The sequence below is a fragment of the Argiope bruennichi genome, chromosome 8, assembly GCF_947563725.1.
Source record: "Argiope bruennichi chromosome 8, qqArgBrue1.1, whole genome shotgun sequence".
Classification (NCBI taxonomy): domain Eukaryota; kingdom Metazoa; phylum Arthropoda; class Arachnida; order Araneae; family Araneidae; genus Argiope; species Argiope bruennichi.
In genome coordinates this window covers 103452046-103474214 of record NC_079158.1, presented here as the reverse complement: position 1 = coordinate 103474214, position 22169 = coordinate 103452046, and the positions used below count along the sequence as shown (strand labels likewise).

The window sequence follows — 22169 nt, the reverse complement described above, 5'->3', positions numbered from 1 at the left end:
TAGAATCATGGATATGAAGTTTTATCAAAACGATTTAACTGACATTAAATATAACCAATATATCTGGAGAAACCAGTTGGTAGCCACGGGAAATAAATATAAACGAAGGGGCGATTCGAACAGACCCTGCATCCTCCCCTCTTGAGTTAACAGTTCCTTTTGTTTTTTAATGTTCCCCACGGTTCCTTAACCTTCTTTTCAAGGGAAAGGATGCACAGAGCGGGTACGAAGTGCCTCCCTCGTCTGGCGATTGCGGAATGTGGGTCACTTTTTGACAAACCGGTTGCGAAGAGTGCGTTGACAGTTGGCCAGCGTCGTCGCTCGAATGTCGCCAAAACAACGCCCTGGGGTGGCAGCGCGAGAGAGAGGCCTGCACGTCAGCCGAGAAAAGAGTGAAATATAGCATTTAATGAGTCCCTTTCATTTTCAGGACGATTGGTTGCGTTACGAGAGAGGCAGGATCACAACAAGCGCGTCTGCTGGATTCATGCCTCAAAACAGCAAAGAAAGTGGTTTCATTGATGTGGAAGCCAGGTTTTGGCGAGATGGCCAGTCTGATTTTTCTAGTTTTCTCCTATAATAAATATAAAGCAGTAATGAGGCAATTGGCGTAGCAGAGGTAAATGGCTCTCTCTCCAGGCAGAATTTTTTCGCCATATTTGGCTTTAAAAAGTGAAATAAATTTATTGCTGTTGTGTCTTCGTGATGCTTTTAAGATTAGTGCTCGGATTCATTGGTGACTTTAAGGCCCAAAATGCCTAAGAATAACGTGATTAAGAAGTTAAAAAAACAGAAAGAAAAAAGTAAGAATCATTCTTTTTGGGGGAGGGGATTTTCTTGCTACTCTCTAATAAAAGTTTTATCTGCCATTTCTTTTTAAGGTGTACGTACACACTAGAAGATTTTTTTAAAATTTTAACTTTAAAAATCCAGGTTTTTTTTCACAGTAGGTCATTAATATATGTTTAAACTTATTTCACTGAGAAAAAACCATATTGCACTAATTATTAATTAATTAAATAATATTTAATGAGCTAATTAGCATATTTTTTGAAACATGATGGATGAAATTCTAATTTGTAAGACACACAATTCTAGTTGGAAATTATGCCTAATATTAGTCTTCATGTTGCCTGCCTCAATCAAGTTATAAAAATATATAGTTTTTTTTTTAACAATTTTTTCATCAACGATGAATAGAAAAAAGGGAGATTTTTTCTGTAATTTTAACTTTTAAATAGCTATTAAAAATTTATTTCTATAAATATAACTTTGATTGAGGTACAAAACATCCGCTATTTCGTACAGATTATTTTGATATATAAATAACTGTATTTGGTTCATTTTTTGTTGAGTTATGATTGTTTGAATGAAGCAACACAGTGGAAAAATATCATTCTTCATAAATTGAGTTTTAAAAAACCGTAACTAGAGTTTTTACTGAAAGCACCTCAAGAAAAATAATTATAACTCGAGAAATATTTCGAATATTGAAAACATCTTGGTATCGTTTGAAAGCTAAAGGATCATTATTAAGCAATAAAAAAATATTCGATATTTTGAACTATTTTCGAAGTTTCAAGTGTGTACATACACCTTAAATATTACAGTAAAGAAAACTGAATATGCATTTTGGACGCTTTTTTTTTTCAATCTACTCTGATTAAATTTGACATACAACTACAATCGAGATATAGAACTACAAATTTGACCTTGAACTAAAAAGATCACATACTAAATTTCATTTACTTAGCTTTCCTCCTTTTTAAGTTACCGTGTTTACATGCATGTTAGTGTATAAATGATTTATGCCTTGATGGTTTTGGTTCGAAATTTGATATAGATTTACAATTTAGATGCTATATTTGTGTACCATTTGTAAAGCTAATAAATATTAAAATGAAATAAAATGCCTATAATGGCACATTTCCACAGCTTATTTTTATATATAATTAAACTGTAAGAATGTATAAATATTTTCAAACCACAGAGTTTTATTTTATTACATATAATTATTTTTTAGCTAACCAAAGTAAGTGTAAAATATAAAATTAAGCAAAGAAAATTATATTAGTCTGTTCTAAAATACAAACAGCTCTCTTTCTTCTAAAAGTTTTAAAAATATCAAAACTCAATACTATAAAGTTGACTAATATTTGTTTATCTAATTTAAATAGTGCTTGTTATAATTTACTGGCACTTTTGTTGCATGAAGTATTCTGATTAAACTGTAGCATCCCCTTTTTCAACAGCTGCTGATTAAATACGTTCGTTCATACGGACTAGTAGCAACTTCAAATATCAATTCTAGGTAACGCTTTACAAAATCAAAGTGATTCATATTTCTAGAAAATATTTTTGTAATTTTTAAAAACTTTTATTTAGTTCGAATTTAATTCATAATTCACATAGGAAATTCAACTGTGAGTACACTCTCCCACAAGTAAAAAAAAAAAAAAAATTAATAAGTTTTTTTTAAAAATTTACCATTATTGATTGATTTTCAGACTAATAACAAATTTCTTTTATATTATAATAAATCAATTTGTACATTTCGTTAAAAGAAGATAAAAAAAATTCCGCGTTTTAGTCATATAAACGAAAGGATATTTCTAAAAACTGTGTGAAATGAAAGAAATCAGAAACACTATCTTCAGTTTCCGAATTCATCACACAACATCCCCCCCCCCTTATGACCAGAAAAAATTATACTATGAATGGGTTGAAAGGAGGAAATAAATGAGAGTGATCAATTAAGGAATTACAGCAAAAAATAATCAGAATATATGCAAGACAATTAAAAGAACACGATTTTAATGTTTGAAGATTTGAGGAATCTTAGACATGAAATATAGTCTAAGGAATTGACTGAAATTAAATATAACCAATGTCCCCGGTAAACCAGCTGGCTGCCAAGACTGACTAATTAACAATAAAAGAAAATGTGTGTCTACGAACTAACCTGGTCGCCAAAGGTGACTAGTATTTTTATACATTGGAGCCATCAACTCATATTTCGACAAACAAATGAAAGGAGAGATGAAACGAAAAACATAGAGAGACGAACATAAGTTTCATTTTTTTGATTCTATGACCTTAATAACATAATTTTTGTGTAAATTTATATTTGATCTTATTTCCTTTTCTCATGTCACGTATTGGAATCAGTGGGGATAGAACCTGGGACCTAGTGATTCACAGCCGAGTAACATGGCCACAATACAAAAGCAATTGCTCGTGTAGCTTAGCTGTTAATTGGCTTATAAGCTTTCACCACACTCATCTAGAAAGTACTGTTCCGTTTAAACTTAACAATTTATTCGCATACACTGTTACTAAACCTTTCCCTTATTTTCACATATATCATAATATGTTTTAATATAATGCTTTTTAAAGTCGCTTTTTATTTTAACGTATATTAACGTATAATTACAAATATTCACGCATGATGCCACTCTGAGAATGCTGACATTCACAGGAGAATATCGGTATTTGCCATAATAAATATCAATATAAATAAGGCACTGAAAGAAATGATATTTGGGTGTATTTGCCTCGCGGTCATAATTTCTGAAATAAATAGTAAACTGATATACTTGTTGTCATAACTGTCATAAAAAATGAAAAACTGATAATTTGATAAATATACATGTCTTAAATTATTAGAAGATGTGCCCATTTAGACGGGCTGCTAGCCTGTAAGCAATATCTTAAATTTGATTATCATAGATTAGTTAACGAAAATTATAGCAGAAAATCTTATGTAAATTGGTATTTTTTTTTTAAATTATAGTTTGTAAAGCACTTCAGATGCAGCAACAAAATTAAACAATAAAAGTCAGGAATTCTACGGAATAAAGGATTTTCTAGCACTTAAATCAAGATTAATCATTAAAAACGAATCGAAACAAATAGCAATCTACTTATAGAAAAAAATTGCATTGCAAAATACAAAATTTTTTTTAAAAAAAAGGCCCAAAGAAACAAGTTTTATCTGTCTAGCGAAAGCATATTAAAAATTGCATTCATTGATTATTGTTATAATCCAACATAAAAAATGTAAATAAAACATGAAATTTACGATACCATAGTTTCATTATATTCATGCTTACCTTTATGCGCACGCATGAAGGGAAAAAAAAAAATTTGTTCTGAATTGCTATACGCCAAAAAAGAAATTGGGATTCTGTATCAGCGGAGATATTTTTAAATTCTATCCAGGGTTACAAACGTTGCTGGGCTGCTGTATATACTGATGTTTTTTTCTTCTTTTTTTAATTAGCAAATAAACATAACATTTTTTTCTTTTTAATTTATAAAAAGTAAATTATTTCCAAGGTATTTCCACCACGCCATATCCTTAAAGATTGTCTCACAGTAAATTATTTCCAAGGTATTTCCACCACACCATATCCTTAAAGATTGTCTCACAGTAAATTTCTTATCAAAGACAAAGCAATTCTGTCCTTTATAAAGCTTTATGCCTTTAGAATTTGCCTTTAAAAAACTTGAGCATAATATCATACTTTTCTATGTTTATTTTGCATATGTTTAAAAGTATAATTTGCATTATAATGACAATTCAAGTATCCCAAAATTAAATAAAGTACCTGTATCTAATTGATTTCAGTTATTCTTCAGACGGATAAAAGGATCTGATTTTTGCGAAACATAGATTTTTTTCCCAACATTCTTTTGCAAATAAACTTGATGAAATTTCATAATTATAAATCGGCATTTAATTGTTGCATTTTTTAAAATGAGTTTAATAACTTTCTAGCGAATTGTAAAAGTTCTGCGAGATAAAGTTATTTAGAATACATCTAAATAATGCCTTAAAACAGTAACTCTTATTTGAATTAAATCTCATAATGAACCACTTAAATATGTATTGCTTACAGACCCCCCCCCCCCCCTACAAATAAAGTGAACTTAAAAGATATGTTTTAACATAGAGCAAGATTAAAAAAGAGCCAAAGTAGAGAATTACCTATGGACCCTCAAATGTAGGGGGGGGGGGGGGAGAAGCAAGAAACTAGATTTTTTTTTTTTTTTTTTTTGTGGTACATTAAAAGAGATTTAATTTTTGCTTCAATTTAATTAATTTATAAGAGTCGTGCACAGGAATATATTCAAATAAAATCAAATATCGTTTAAATTTTGTAACATTTTTCTAACAAAACTCACAATTTATTACTTTTTGCAAGTTTTATATTAGGTTATTTTCGGATTCTAAAAAGATATGTCACTTTATAATTAAAAAAAAACAAACCCGTCCACTTTTAATATATTTTTAGTATTTTTACAAGTATTTAGATTGTGTTATATCGGTTTCATCATTTTCTTATATTTTGTTTTTAAATTTTAAATCCTAATTTTGAATTTTATTTTACTGGCTATATACCAAAATCCAATCCTCTTTAAAGTTACCCAAAATTAAATGTTTTGCTATTTCAATTTACCAAAATTTATTACTTAAAACTGCTTGTATAGACGTTAAATTAAAATCAATTGAAAAAAAAATCTGGTTTTAAAGGTTAGGAAAAGAAAATGTGACCTCGAGATTTGCATTGTCTAAAAACACCTTGATATTTTAATTCAGCCCTAATCTTATATCAAACTAGAAAATTAAGAAGCTTACCTGTGAGATCTAATTTCTCTAAGCTGTGGCATCTTGTTACAATGTCTGTAACTCCTCTACTCGATATCCATGAACAACCTCTCAGTTCCAGAACTTTGAGCTCTGGACATTTTAGTGCAATTGTGGCCAGTCCTTTGTCTGTGAGCTTGGAACATCCGCTCAGGTTGATGCGCTCGACAGTTAAGCAGAGAGTCGGTGAATCTCTGCATAAGAGTCTGAAAAGAGTCTTGAGTCCTCTGTCCACTTGAATTCGCTCACCACTTAAAGTGACCGAGGTCCAGAGTTGGGGTTCCCACACCAGGAAGTACCACCGGCGGCAAACCCTAGCGCTTACGCACAATTCGTTACTGGAGAGGTAGGAGAAGATTTTCACGATCAGGTTGTCTGGAAGCTTGTCGAAAGGGCAGGGTCGCTTGGGAAGCTTCTTGCCCTTTAAATAGAAGAAAAATATACATGAGTCATATGCTTTGACAGACAGTATAGGATGTAACAATGAAGAAGATTACAAATTTCAGAAATAGCAGAACTAAAATTCTGGTTTTTGTGGTAGAATATAAGGTGCAAATTGAAAAGAAAAAGGAAATATGGAAAAACTAAGATAAAATAGCAGTTTTGTCAGTCGCGTCTTTCCCGTGATCTGGGCGTCCCAGTTCGGGCATGGTAAGTAAAATCGTCTATCGCAATAGTGCAATCAAAGTTCCTCATGAGCCATACCGTAATCTTCCATTGGTCAAAAACATAAAGACAATATCTCAACCTCTGCACACCTTCCCACACCAAGACATCTCCAGAGAAAAGAAAACATCACATCTTAGAAGCCTCGCTTCTCTTCTTTGAAGATCCACCCGGATTTGACCAAAGATTTTGCCTACCCAGGAGTACATACACTCCAATATCGGACCAAGTTTCCACTCAAGCCCCAAAATTCATCCACTCCAGCGAATTTACCAACCCAGAACTTACTATCATTGATCGTGGGGAATAGTGATTCGCGCTGTGGATACCACATTATCTTTCGTCTACGGGCATGGTTGTTCTTCCCCCCTATGTTCTATCTGTGATGTGTGTGAAAGAGCCCCTCTGTAAAAAGGGGTTGTGCAAGCGATTGTGTGAGTTTCATCTTCATATGAGCTAGAAGTCAGACTTCTGCCCGCGGGTATTCAGGGTCCTTTACCCTCAGAAGCTACTGCACAAAAACTCGGCTTAAATCACTCACTTTGTCAGCGGGCTTGTCTATGATAAGTGCATAAGCAACAACAACATAAGAAAAATTACAACTTCCGTGCTAAAATATGTAGGTGTGCAATGAAATATTGAAATAAATAAATAAATACTAAGGGAAAAGTAAATATTTTCATGATAAAGTGGGTTGCGGAAGGCGAAATAATAAAGCACAGTAAATAGGAAAGAATAAGGCTAAAGAAACAATTTTCATGATACAAATTGAGATGGAGTGCGAAAGTGGAAACAAAGTGAATAGCCATGGTAAACAAGACGTCGTTTTAATCACGGATATTTATTTGAATATTGCTACGTACGAGTCCAAATAAAATAGCAACAATTGCAATGCATGCAACCACATAATGACAGAATGAATGATATGCATTCTCAAAGTCGCTAGAATTAGCATCAATTTATAAAACAAAAAGCCGCATGAATGGTCACCAATATGATACATACATAGTATTTGATTTGAACGATTTTTATAAATTTTAAACATTGATAATAAATGTCTATGCTAAAAGAACGTCCGTTTTGTATGTTATCAGCATCGATGTAGTTCTTCTCAGCCGACATTATATATGGCAATTGATGGTAATCCATTTGGACGATTTTTATAAATTTTAAACATTGGTAAGAATATCCGTGCTAAAAAACATTTTATTTTCCATGTTCTCAGCATAAATTGCGTTCTCCTCAGCCAGCATTATATATTGCAGTTGATGGTAATCCATTTGAATTATTCTTATAAATTTTAAACACTGGTGTTGAAAGAAAATTTGATTTTCCATGTTCCCAGCATCGTTGTAGTTCTCCTTAGCTGACCCTATACTATATTACAGCTGATGGTAACTCATCTGAATGATAAATTTTAAACATTGGTAAGAATACCTTGCGTTGAAAGAACATTTCCTTTTACATTTTACCCGTATTGATGTAGTTCACATCAACGAGCGGTAAATACCATTATTATACTATAATTAAGTTGACTTTTATTTCTCTGTGTTTCCTTTGCATAAAAAGATGTTTTTACTCTAGGCATAAAATAAAATCATAGCCTGTTTATTTACAACATTTTTATTAAACCCTGGCTTCATGATACCAAGGAAATTCTAGTTGGATAGCCGATGACCTTTATCTAGTAATCTCTGGCACTCAAATACTTGCTAAAACGTAGAAAACACGCTTGTGATTAAGTAGGGAGAATACGGTAAGATTGTTTTTAATTTAAATTAATCTGTAGCATGGTTTTGTTTAGAGACTGGTAATAAGACTTTTACATTTTTATGAAATATACACAAATCAAGAACTTACAGTATATACAAATTGGATTAAGGTAAACAAACATATATTAAGAAAAGTTAAAGGAAGAACCTTTAAGTGTTTTCACTTAGCCGTATTGTTTATTTCTTAGCCGTATTTCTTATTTTGAGAGAAATTAGTTATTTCTACCTAGTTAATGGTGTGCAAATTGGTCTTGTAGAACAATCCAATAATAGTTTCCATTCTGTTGCAAAAGTTGAATACGCATGTTTAGTCTTTTCTACAAACTTATTTCATCACTTTTTTTTTTTTTTTTATCAATTTGGTATCAGCAGGATAATACTTTCTTCAGACGATAAAAAGGAAAAGCTATGAATGAGATAAACCACATTCCACTATCTGAGATAGCATTTATCAACAAACAAAACATTTTTTCACATAAGATTAAGAAAAGAGGATTAAAGGCATTTAAACCTTTATTTATTTATTTTTTCTGTTTATTTCGCTAGAGCTCCCCCCCCCCCCAGCTTTAAAAGAAGCCTATTAACTGGAATCTAAAAATTTTCCTCTTCTGAAAGGGATTTTTGACACCTTGAATCGAGATTATTCAACAAGGGTAAGTGATTCAAATGAAAATTACTTTTCTGCCATTTCAGAATATGTACTTAAATTATAAATTGTTTCTTTAAATTATCGATTAATAGATAGAAAAATTGTGAAAACACTGCATATATTTTTATAATTGCTTTATATATTGTCTGTGATATTTATATATTTAAAAGAACAATGGATATTTTTTTAAGAAGTTGTCCTTTTTTAAAACGTTTTTCATTTCTCTATGATAGAACAAGTTGTAGTAACTACTACAGAGGTAATAGGTAACCATGGCATCATCAAATCACAATAAGTTAATACTGAGTTGAGGAACATACGATTATCGCTCTGCCTGATAATCCGGCAATAATACGAGTTAACGAACGCATGCATATTCATTATTATTAATAGAATTTAATACTTCATGTTTTCTATTATATTTTATTCCATAAAAATACACTTGGAGAGACACGAAATAATATTTCTGCTCATAAATGAGAATTTCATCGTTCGACGATTTAAAAAGTTTAATCAAATATGGCATAGACTTATGGGGCCCTTTCATTCAGAAACACTCAAGTTTGCATTGCAGCATGAATAGTATTTTTTTCACTTTGCAGTACAACGGCTTTTTCGTTACAAGACATGATGAAAACAATGATTTTTTTTGCAATAAACAGTATTGATGGACTGGCAATAATAAATGATATTGTGTGTGTTTTTTTATACAAAATGATTAAAAATTCAATGCACCAATAATTAGGTTAGGTAGGTCATTCATATTAAATAATGAAGATGCCATCTACCCTTCTTACTCGCATAAAATTGTGGACCTTGGCCAAGGCCACTAGTGCTTAAATTTATTCTCAGAAATTCGCATATGCTAGTAAAGAACCAGCGGAATTGTCACCCCTAAACTTTCTCTCATGCTCTTTAATAAAGTTGATATCCCAGAGAAAGCCTTGTGTAGCATTCGCTTACAAGAGTAACGAAATATTAACCTTTGGCACGAATTTAGCAATGATCGAGTGATCATTGGCGGCGTTTTTGACGATCTCCAGCATGGGGTAAATAGTATTAGAAAATCGGCTTTTTGTTTTAGATGCGTTTTTTTCCCAAGCGATTCAAATAAAAATTTAGCATTCAGAACTACACTTGTAGTCACAAAATCCCATATCAAATGTGATATATTTAAGTAATTGCATTTTAGAATTATCGGGTTTACATATTTCTGAAAGCACAGAAATACAGACAATCACCCCCTTCTTGAGTTATCCTCAAAATTTGATAGGTGTTTGTACAGGTTACCACTCAAATCTGGACAAAAAAAATCCGTTTTTTCCCTGTATATATATTCAAGATACACGAAAATACACGAACAGTACTCATGCGCTAGTTATAATGCAATATGATTTTAAGGAATGGAAAAAGAAAAGAAAGGAAGCAACAATTAACATTATTCGAAATAATAGCATATTAAAAGAATGTGAACATGCAGAAAAAAAAATTTCTTTATTTATTATCTAGAATTTAGCAAGACAAAATTTATATATGAATGGGAGATATATTAATTCTCATACTCTTTAACTGTAACCTGTACAAAATTAAGAACTTGGGTGAAATAGAATACAAAACGTCTTTATTATTATGATCATTTAAAGATTATTTAACAAAAAGATTTCACAAAGCAGGATTTCTTTTTTTTTAATTTATTCATTTTTGCCAATTCATATATTTGGTCATCAATTTTTGCAGATTTTTCAACCATTAGTTTCATGGAGCTAATCCTTAACTAAAAAGATACGACGCTTTTGGACAGCATAACGCACATTTTTTAGCTATTTCACTTTCAATGAATATATGTGAAAATATTTCCAATAGATCATTGAGTGCATTAAAGAATGAATGCACGAAATTTTAATGCCCAGAAAAATTTTACTTTAAATTATTGTTCTTTAACTAAAAAACTCGAAATCGATTTATTTTCGGAATTAAATTTGATGTTTTCGGATTTGGTGTAGTATCTAAAAGGAATACAGGAAAAAAATGACAAGTTCAATTTGAATGATGACTCTTTTCAACTGGCAGGAAGTCTCCTTCTTTTGCTATGACTAGTAAGTGCTGTTTTCATATATTACTTAAATTTATTATCTTCTTACAAAGCGAATAGTACGCAAGAAATGGATTTTCTTTTGGTATGACTAGTAAGTGCTGTTTTCATATATTACTTAAATTTATTATCTCCTTACAAAGCGAATAGTACGCAAGAAATGGATTTTCTTTTGGTATGACTAGTAAGTGCTGTTTTCATATATTACTTAAATTTATTATCTTCTTACAAAGCGAATAGTAAGCAAGAAATGGATTTCCTTTTGGTATGACTAGTAAGTGCTGTTTTCATATATTACTTAAATTTATTATCTTCTTACAAAGCGAATAGTACGCAAGAAATGGATTTTCTTTTGGTATGACTAGTAAGTGCTGTTTTCATATATTACTTAAATTTATTATCTTCTTACAAAGCGAATAGTAAGCAAGAAATGGATTTCCTTTTGGTATGACTAGTAAGTGCTGTTTTCATATATTACTTAAATTTATTATCTTCTTACAAAGCGAATAGTACGCAAGAAATGGATTTTCTTTTGGTATGACTAGTAAGTGCTGTTTTCATATATTACTTAAATTTATTATCTCCTTACAAAGCGAATAGTACGCAAGAAATGGATTTTCTTTTGGTATGACTAGTAAGTGCTGTTTTCATATATTACTTAAATTTATTATCTTCTTACAAAGCGAATAGTAAGCAAGAAATGGATTTCCTTTTGGTATGACTAGTAAGTGCTGTTTTCATATATTACTTAAATTTATTATCTTCTTACAAAGCGAATAGTACGCAAGAAATGGATTTTCTTTTGGTATGACTAGTAAGTGCTGTTTTCATATATTACTTAAATTTATTATCTTCTTACAAAGCGAATAGTACGCAAGAAATGGATTTCCTTTTGGTATGACTAGTAAGTGCTGTTTTCATATATTACTTAAATTTATTATCTTCTTACAAAGCGAATAGTACGCAAGAAATGGATTTTCTTTTGGTATGACTAGTAAGTGCTGTTTTCATATATTACTTAAATTTATTATCTTCTTACAAAGCGAATAGTAAGCAAGAAATGGATTTCCTTTTGGTATGACTAGTAAGTGCTGTTTTCATATATTACTTAAATTTATTATCTTCTTACAAAGCGAATAGTACGCAAGAAATGGATTTTCTTTTGGTATGACTAGTAAGTGCTGTTTTCATATATTACTTAAATTTATTATCTCCTTACAAAGCGAATAGTACGCAAGAAATGGATTTTCTTTTGGTATGACTAGTAAGTGCTGTTTTCATATATTACTTAAATTTATTATCTTCTTACAAAGCGAATAGTAAGCAAGAAATGGATTTCCTTTTGGTATGACTAGTAAGTGCTGTTTTCATATATTACTTAAATTTATTATCTTCTTACAAAGCGAATAGTACGCAAGAAATGGATTTTCTTTTGGTATGACTAGTAAGTGCTGTTTTCATATATTACTTAAATTTATTATCTTCTTACAAAGCGAATAGTACGCAAGAAATAGATTTTCTTTTGGTATGACTAGTAAGTGCTGTTTTCATATATTACTTAAATTTATTATCTTCTTACAAAGCGAATAGTACGCAAGAAATAGATTTTCTTTTGGTATGACTAGTAAGTGCTGTTTTCATATATTACTTAAATTTATTATCTTCTTACAAAGCGAATAGTACGCAAGAAATGGATTTTCTTTTGGTATGACTAGTAAGTGCTGTTTTCATATATTACTTAAATTTATTATCTTCTTACAAAGCGAATAGTACGCAAGAAATGGATTTTCTTTTGGTATGACTAGTAAGTGCTGTTTTCATATATTACTTAAATTTATTATCTTCTTACAAAGCGAATAGTACGCAAGAAATAGATTTTCTTTTGGTATGACTAGTAAGTGCTGTTTTCATATATTACTTAAATTTATTATCTTCTTACAAAGCGAATAGTACGCAAGAAATAGATTTTCTTTTGGTATGACTAGTAAGTGCTGTTTTCATATATTACTTAAATTTATTATCTTCTTACAAAGCGAATAGTACGCAAGAAATGGATTTTACGGAACTAATTCGCATTAAATACGGATTTTTAGTAGCTCATTGCTTAAAAAAATTTCTCTAATCTACTGTGAATAAGCTGACAGTTTTCTCAAATAATAAACAAAGTATGGTAGACTAAACACCAGATTGAATGTTCCCAACAGAGAAATGTATTCAATTTTTTCACGCAGTTACAGAAGTCTCACGCATGCTCATTCGGGAATATCGTGGAAAAAGAACAACTTTCAGGCAAATCGAAACTAAACAATCTATACAAAAAAAAAAAAAAAAAAAAAAAAAAGAGGGGAAAGGAGTGAGTTTCTTTATTGCACAATCGCGAATGGTGTTGTTTCGTCTTCAGAAGCTATGACTACGATCGTTTATTCTTGCAAATCCTTAGAAATCGACATCTTTTAGATGGGGGGAAAAATGACTGAAAAAATTCCTTGTATTTTCCCGGGTTTTATGAAAATTTTCAAATTTCGCTGTATTTTCCTGTCGTTTTTTAAATTCCCGTATTTTTCTGGTTTTCCAAGTTCTCTTGGTATCGTGGCAAACCTGCTATAATATCGACATTAAATCTGTGCACCGAATTTTATCTATCTAGGGTTTTTTTTTTGTAGTCATTGTACTAACTTATATTCAAACAGCCGGACTTCCACTGAATGGATTTTTGCTTAAAATTTGAAAATCTACACATTTGGTGAAAAGACCATATGCCAAATTTCATTCATCTATTTCAAAGCGTTTTTGAGATATCTGTCACTGACAGACAGACGGGCGGCCATTTTTCAAAAATGTATTTTTCGAACAGAGGGAGGTCTAAAATGGGGAGATTTATCAAAACCTCAGGCTTGAATTTTTTGACAATTACAATACTTTTTTTATACTATGTATATCATAAAGTAAAAACGTAATGCAGTAAGTAAAAATAAATATGCATTTAGATTGTCATCCCCCCTCTCCCCCCCTTTTTTTTGTTTTGAGCGACTAAAACCAAAATTTTACATAAAGTTTCAATTTTAGTAACATGATCACATATGAAATTTGGATTTATTTATGTAATTGTGTTTCTGAGTTATGTGTTTACATGCATGGGAATATACAGACCAACAGGCGGTCAACTTTTCAACAGATTTGGTTTAAATTTTTATAAATAAATATTTAAACTTTAGATGTTACAACTGCATACCAAATCTCATTAATCTAAGTCATTGAGTTTTTGAGTTATGGCGTTGGCATGCACACGAAAGTACAGATTGACAATCAACCAACCATTTGATGGACGATATGATTATAAAGTGCAGATTCATATTAAAATTTAATACGGATCTGCACTTTAAATACCAAATCTTATGCATCTAGCTCTTTACATTTTATAGGCATCGTGCTCTCACTATCATTCGGAGAAACAAGTGGACAGATTTTATCTGGAGGATATCTTTCAAAATTTGATAGAAATTTTGAAATTTAGTGAAAAAAACTACTTACCAAATTTCATCTTTCTAGTTCAAAGCATTTTTCAGTTATAATGCTCACAAACAAACACATAATTTTTTTTTCCCTCTTCCTTTTTTTTTTTTTTTTTTTTTTTTGACTCAGGGTGGTCTGAAACATGGAGATTCGTCAAAATCCCGATTTTGACGATTATAATATCCTCTATACGAGAAAATAAAATGGAATAGATTTATTAGAAAAATTCATTTAAAAAAATCTTATATTTGTATAATTCCCTTGTTAATATTGTTTTAATTATTAATAACTGAAAAATAAATCAAACGTAAACAATTTGCAAATAACTTTCTATGAAAAACAAAAGGAATGAGTCACACAAAACCTATAAAAGTGTTTTTCTTTAAATCAAAATGAAATGTAATAAACTGCTGAATAAACAGAATCCGGTTTTGATACCATAATCGCTATTAAAAGAGCCATTAACCTCTTAGAGCGACATAAAAACTATTTTGCTAATTGATTTATCGTTAATTAGTGATTACATGCGTGTATGAGCATTATTTATTACTTCAAAAGGCGCAGGACTCTTTTTTTTTTTCTTAGTTTTTACAACTTTTACAACAACAATAATAATAAAAGGATATCGCAAGAGTTCTAAGAAAGGTCAGACGTATTGTTTTCTGAATATGCAAATTTCAAACCCTTCAGGAGGGGGGTGGGATGATTCACAAGGTAAGTTCCAAGTTATATTTCGAAAAACCTAACAGCATAAAATCAGAAAACCACTGCATTTATCTATTTGCATCTCCGCGGTCGAATTCTAGCGTTGCAGGCGGCGTCTTTTCATCTTGCATCTTCCGGTACAACAAACCGAGCGAATCAAGAACGCATGTCTGTCTATCCGTCAGTCCGCTGAGAATTCCAAGTAGTGTTTTGTGGAAGGAAAATAATTAGAGGGAGCTAATCTAATCGATCAAAAAGAGGTTAAAAAGTCAAGCTATAACCCATCAGTTATCTGAATGGAACCTTCATAAATCCGGGCCAGCTGAGAAACTGTCAATAAAACGATAGGACAAGGTATTTCGTTTTCCAAGTAGTATTAATGTTTTTTTTTTCTTCTGTTTTTTGTAACACTTAATGTATTTTATCGTTTAAACTGGAAAATTAATGCTAATTATTTATCTTTTCAGAGGCGTTGTTTTTAAGATATACCATATTTATTAGCAATAATTTTTCTTTCATTTTCTACAATTCATGCTTTTGATGAAAATTTGCATATTTTTTATTTAAGCTGAATTATTAACATTATTCTATTAGAATTCATTTCATTTCTTTATATTGGGGGTGTAATATAGTTTTTTCGTCATATCGTGGTCAAAAAAAAAAATATGCCTTTACTTTATAGAACAGCGTTATAATAAGCATTTCCCCATAGTTAGAAATTGTATTTTTATTCAAAAGCAAAAAATATAGCAAATGATCACATACAAGTTGATTTGAAACTTTAAAGTAGTACTAAATAATTTTTGACAATTGCCTTGATTCTTGACTGAAAAAAGTTCTTTATCTACTTTATAGAGAAAAGAAAATACTACGTCATTTACATCCTGCAGCATTAGGTGTGTTTGTTCCCAAACCATATAAAGCATCAGAAATAGTAACAGTTTTTATGGGAGTTTCATTATCTATTTCTATATTAGAATTGCTGTTCAACAGTTTCATTAACTTTAGTTGCTCGTATACAGTCCTTCATCACATGTGGCATAATCTTTAAAGTCTACGACAGTTGCGAAGTCTTCCGATATGACTTCTTCTGAAGAATCAAATGTAAAGATGATTTCTTCTTAATTTTCATCCCTTTCCACTTGTGGGCATTGAAGTCCTACTTCCTGAAAGCATTTTTCAGGAGAATTTTTTAGAAATCTGGTCTCACAAAATATAAAACATTCTCTCAAAATATAGAACACCTTAAACAACTTCCGCTTTTTATGAACATAAACTTTTCATTGGAGATCAGTCCCGTGACATGGTGCTATTAAAAATGTAAATGTCTGGTTATATTTTGTAAATATTGCAGTACTGTAACTTCACCTTTTTATTCATATTGTTAACTATACAGATAATAAAAATAATTCTAAAGTCATGCAATTAAATATCTGATGAAACAATAAAACAGTTTGAATTTTAGGACATCAATGTAATTCTTGGAGATGAGGGAGAAAAAAAATTCAAAATTCGGGATAAATATGCATGACAATTAAATTGATATCATTAAAAATACATTTTGTTTAAATTATATATATAATAATATTTTAATTTTAATTTCAATTTAATTAATTTCCAAGATATTATCTTAATTTAACCCATAGTAACCTCATTCTAAAAATATTCTTTTATTTCGTGATCCAATTCCACTTTTGGTTTAATTAATTCCTTTGTAAAAATAATGCACCATCAGTACTACGTATCAAGAGTAAGTGATACCTTCGGTGCCCTTGAAAAGGTGTCAAAGATCACCACGTGTATTGAATTGGTGCGTGGCCGGAAATCCCATCTTATATAAGACTAGTGATCATTTGTTTCGTCCCTTTTGCCTTCTTACTTCTGCTTTTATGTCGCGATGTGTCTGCTTGCAAATAAATTGCTTTCCCGAGATGGATATTACAGAGAATTAAAAATACAACGTCTTGTCTATGTCTTCAAACCTGCCTTCTGTTGAAACCAAAATAATGTTATATATATATATATATATATATATATATATATATATATACACACACACACACACACACACACACACACACACACACACACACACACACACACACACACACACACACACACACACACACACACACACACATATATATATATATATATATAACATTATTTGTTGTGAAGCATGATGCAGTTTTGAAGACAGTGAAGAAACTTTTTATCTTTTTAATCCATCGGGTAAACATAATTATTTACAAGAAAAGACATTGTGCGTCCGCCACAGCGCGTTGCAAAAGCAGAAGTAGGGAAGAAAGGCCGAAATAAATTATCCCTCGCCTTATATAACCTTAGATTTTGATAGGGAAAATATTTCTTCATAGTGCTAATACATTAATAAGATTCTGATAGGAATTTCTGACGCATGTCAATCACATGTAAGGGAAACACAGGGATCTTTTAAGAAAGAATGTGCTTACTGGGCATTTTCTACCCCTTCACGCCGAGCGTGTGAAAGTATCGGCGTTTAGCTGATTCGGCAGTTTTATAAGGCTTATCTTGAATTAATTAAGTAGAGAAAGTGGAATTGGATAACGAAATAAGAGAATATTTTTAGAATAAAGTTACTATGGGCTAAATTAAGATAAAATCTTGGAAATTAATTAAATTGAAATTAAAGTTTAAAATATCATTACACACACACACATATATATATATAATAGGACAAATTTGGTATCTGTAGGTCAAACGGCCTGCCCTGTAGAGCTCTAACAAACACGCACATTCATATTTATTATTAATAGAGATATAGTAATGGTTTATATGCAAGACGAATTATTACCAGTCATTCATTGGAATACATCTGAAAGACGCATAAAGAGCAAGTCATTTATCGTTATCAGAAAAGTATACACTTAAAACATATCATTACATTTTTTTAGAATAAAAATAGATTTATTACGCACATTCATAATAAGAGTACGTGCCATTATAAAGCTGAGAAACACACCTATTTTAATCTTTTCAGGAATATTTGTTATCTATAACAGGCTACTCCACCTTGTCCAAAGGCGCACGAAAAAATCTGAATGACCGGACCACCGTAGCAATACTGGCGGTAACTATGGTTGATTTCTAAGGGTCATAACCGGCCATGGTACAGTCCTTCCCTTAGGAAGTACGTTCCGTCATCGATGAGAGGAGCCAGATTCCCCACCTTTTTCTGTGCTCACCAGGGTGGCGAGAAACAACCACCATGTCGGAAGTTTCTCCTTCTCAATTGCGAGATACTTCCGAGGGGGAAGGAATATTTGGTATGTCAACCATCTAACTCTCCGACCCGCCCGAAGGCACACGGATTTAAACCATAAAATTGAATGACCGGACCGCCGCAACAGCAACATTGGCGGGAACTGTGGTTGAGTCTTAAGGGCCGTCACCGGCCACGGTACAACCCTCCCCGAAGGAAGTACGTCCCGTCATCGATGGGAGGAGCCAGATCCCCCACCTATTAGTATACACTCCAGGGTGGCGAGATCCAACCACCATGCCGGAAGCATCTCATCCTCATTTCGAGGTGCTCCCTCCCCCGGTGCCGGGAATATTTGGTATAGTCACTCCTCGTTAATTATTATTTTGAAATTATAATTCGTTATTTGTGAGCACGTTTACGCCAATTATACCACTTTCAATGTGTGCAATATTTCCTTTCGGTGCATTTTCGTGATATTTTTTTATGTTAAATACTCAGCTCTCCATCGCTACGAGAACATAGAAACATTGGTATACAAACGAAAATAACAACTTACTCCACCCTGGATTTGAAATATTTAGCGATGCTATCTATTAACAAGTTTAAAATACGATGTTTCTGTGAAACTGAATTGAATTCTTGCCATTAGTATCTCATCAAATATTCATTCAGTTAGAAAACTTCAAACTCGTTGGTGTCCAATTTGAATTGAATGTGCTATCTTATTTTGGTTAAAAAAAAACACAAATTTACTCGCTATTTGCAGCTTTTTTTAATATTGTTAGGTTCTTCTGTACATTGCGATTATTATTATCAATAGTAGAATGATACTGGGCAGTCTTGATGTGACACCCCAAGCCTCCCGAGTCAAAATTCTGGTCATTTTAATCTCAGGTCATGTACTCGGACGAGTGAAAGTAACGATAATGCCCGCAGTTATCAGCTTCTTCAGCAAGTTCTTTCATTTTTTTTTCAACGAAAATCATGACGATCATTTATCTTCTTGTGCTTTCAGACAGGAAGAATGGCATCAATTAATTAATTTTCCACACCGATAATTTCTTATTCTAATGTGCTTTTCAACAAATTATAGAAGGACGTGTTTATCTCTTCACAAGAACTGTTTTCTTCATAAGAACCATATAAATCTTCATAGACATCCGCTATTTTCTTTATAATTATTATTCAAAATCCTTTGTCGGCGAAACTCGGCGTTCAAAAATTTAAAGGAGACAGTCATAATAAACAACAATAATCGTGATAGCTATCTAAATTTTAAAATATTTAATTTAAAATTTCCAAATATATATATATTTGGAGAAATAGAAAAAATATACATCAGTTGGCAGTAAGGTTTCTTTTGTTTGAATTTAATTTATATTTCAGTGGATTAATTATTTTATTTTTATTACCTCTCTATCTACATATGTGCTTATGATAAAAAAATAAACTTTAAAAACCTTCATAGGAACTCTATGGCATCTCTTCGACTATTCAAATTTCAAATAAAAAAAAAGACAAAATAGCTAAAATAATTTTAAGAGCGCGATGGATGGAATTGTTGTGTTATTTTCCAACCAGAGATTATTTTTAGCAACTGAAATAAAATAATGTTATGTCTCCAAAAATTATTTTTCCTTCGGAAAATTTCCAAACTCAACGAAATTATGTTTTCTTTAGTAATATAGCTTGATATTTTATAATGGCTGATTTTTTTAAAGAGAAATTTTTTTATAGTCCTTAAAATAATCGCAAAAAGTATTTTGAATATTTTTATTGCTTATTTATTGCTTATTTTTTCAAGAAAAACATTCAACAATCAAAAAATTATATCAGAAATTCATCAAACACTTTAATAAATACTTTAGAAATCAGTAAGTACTTTAACATTAATGAATTATTATGCCTTACTGGATATCCTTTAACATTCACATTTCTGGCCAAAGAGTAAACTATGTATATATATATATATATATATATATATATATATTATTTCAGCATCAATGTTCTTCAATTCTTGAGGAAACATAGGTTTTGTTTTGTTTTAATGTTATGCTTTCTAGCTCTAACCTCTAACTCTCACAAAATGTGCTCAATTGAGCTTAACGCTTGTGACTAAAATAGTGTTTCTAGAATTTAAGAACAGTAATAGAGATACCAGAGGCAAACGCTGTGAATTCAGTGCTTAGAATCACCTTGATAAGAACAAAGTTTTTTCAGATATCCAACTTTTGTATTGATAATTTTAAATTTTTTTTCAAAATCTCTTAAGAAAGAAGACGGTTTCAGTGTATACTGACGCCCTACAGGACAGATCGTTTGACCTTGAATTACCAAATAAATATTGATTAAACACAACTAATGTTTCTGCCAAGCTAACTAATCTCCAAAGGCAGCTAGAATTTAAATAAAAACAATTCCCAATATCATCCATAAATATTAAATTACCTTGTTCTGATGCCACTAAATATCGCCACACAAGAATAATTACATCGCTACGCTTCATTGTCCCGACTAGGTTCTTAAGAACAGATTCGTCCTCCCATCTTAAAAATTCTATTTCACTATGCACTACATTATTATGTTATATTATTGTTGCACAGCTAATTTTTCAATAGCATTTTTAGGGAGCGGAGATTATAGGCTAATCGCCCAGGCTCTCCATCAAAATCTACTATTCTGGTGTTCTCTTTGTTATGTGCGCATAGTATCCAAAAATGTAGAATCTGCTTTCACTGTTAATTGGACGTTTTACAAAAAGATACGAGCATATTTATTACTGATTTTGTAGAGGTAAATCTTTTTTTTTTCTTGGCATTTAAATTAATTTTTCTTTTGGTTAAACGTTAACGTAAGCTAATTGTTCTCAACACAGATCGCACAGTAGCCACAGAAACTGATGAAGAAAACGTTTCATTAAATTTTGTAGAAATTTTTATATTTTCCATTAGTCGAAATTTTCCTCAGAATAAATCGCGGATTATTATTTTGAGTTAGCAGACAGCCACTTCTTGTATTGTTTCTGATTCGATTTTGTAACATTTCATCATAAAGGAAATGGTAAGATGGAATAAATTTATTAATTTAGAAACAGCATTATTTGACATCATCCTGAACATTCTTTGTTTCCATATGATTATAAGTCATTTTTACTTTCTTGTGTACGAAATATAGAGAAAGAATTGTAATCGCCAAAAAAATTCAAACACGAGAGTTTGTCTAGACCTCTCTGAGGTCGAAAAACATATTCTTGAGGGAATGTCCACCTGTCTGTCCGTCTGTGACAAAGATAACTCAATAACGTTTGCACTAGACAGATGAAATTTGATATATGGTCTTAACACCAAATTTATAAATTTCTATGAAATTTTTAGCAAAATCCATTCTGAGGAAGTCTGTCTGTCTAGGTGTTCGAATATAAGTTAACACGATAACTACAAAAAAGAAGAGAGCTAAATAGATAAAATTTGGTACACAGATTTAACATTTATGGTGTCTACACTTATCAAAGTTAGAGCCAAATTCATCAACGAGATTATTTCTGTTGGTCTGAACTTTACATGGAAACATATAAATGCAATAACTCAAAAACACAGAATGAGTTATAAATGAAATTTGGTATGAGATTTAGTGGCTATAAATGTTGACTTCAATCGGTTCGGAAAACGCGTCTGAAACACAATCGGTTCGGACAACACGTCTGAAACACAAATTTTATTTTCAAATACTTTTAACCGCATGCCAGGGATTTCCAAGAATCCCACAACAGATTCAGTACGAATGCTTTCATACCAAAAGTAATCTTTCATAGCTACTGCACGCCATTTTAAAAATCCCACAATTTTTGTGGGATGTCGGGGGATAACATCTTTATTAGA

The 22169-nt window shown here is 31.3% G+C and overlaps 1 protein-coding gene across 1 annotated transcript in view; it reads right to left on the bottom strand.

Annotated features, from left to right (window-relative positions):
* The window catches only part of LOC129981918 (F-box/LRR-repeat protein 7-like), a 209234-nt gene that overhangs the window by 30523 nt on the left and 156542 nt on the right, over positions 1-22169 (bottom strand). Inside the window, exon 3 of the mRNA XM_056092975.1 lies at positions 5642-6071. Within this exon, the coding sequence (XP_055948950.1) occupies positions 5642-6071 (430 nt within the window). The remainder of the gene's footprint in view (positions 1-5641; positions 6072-22169) is intronic.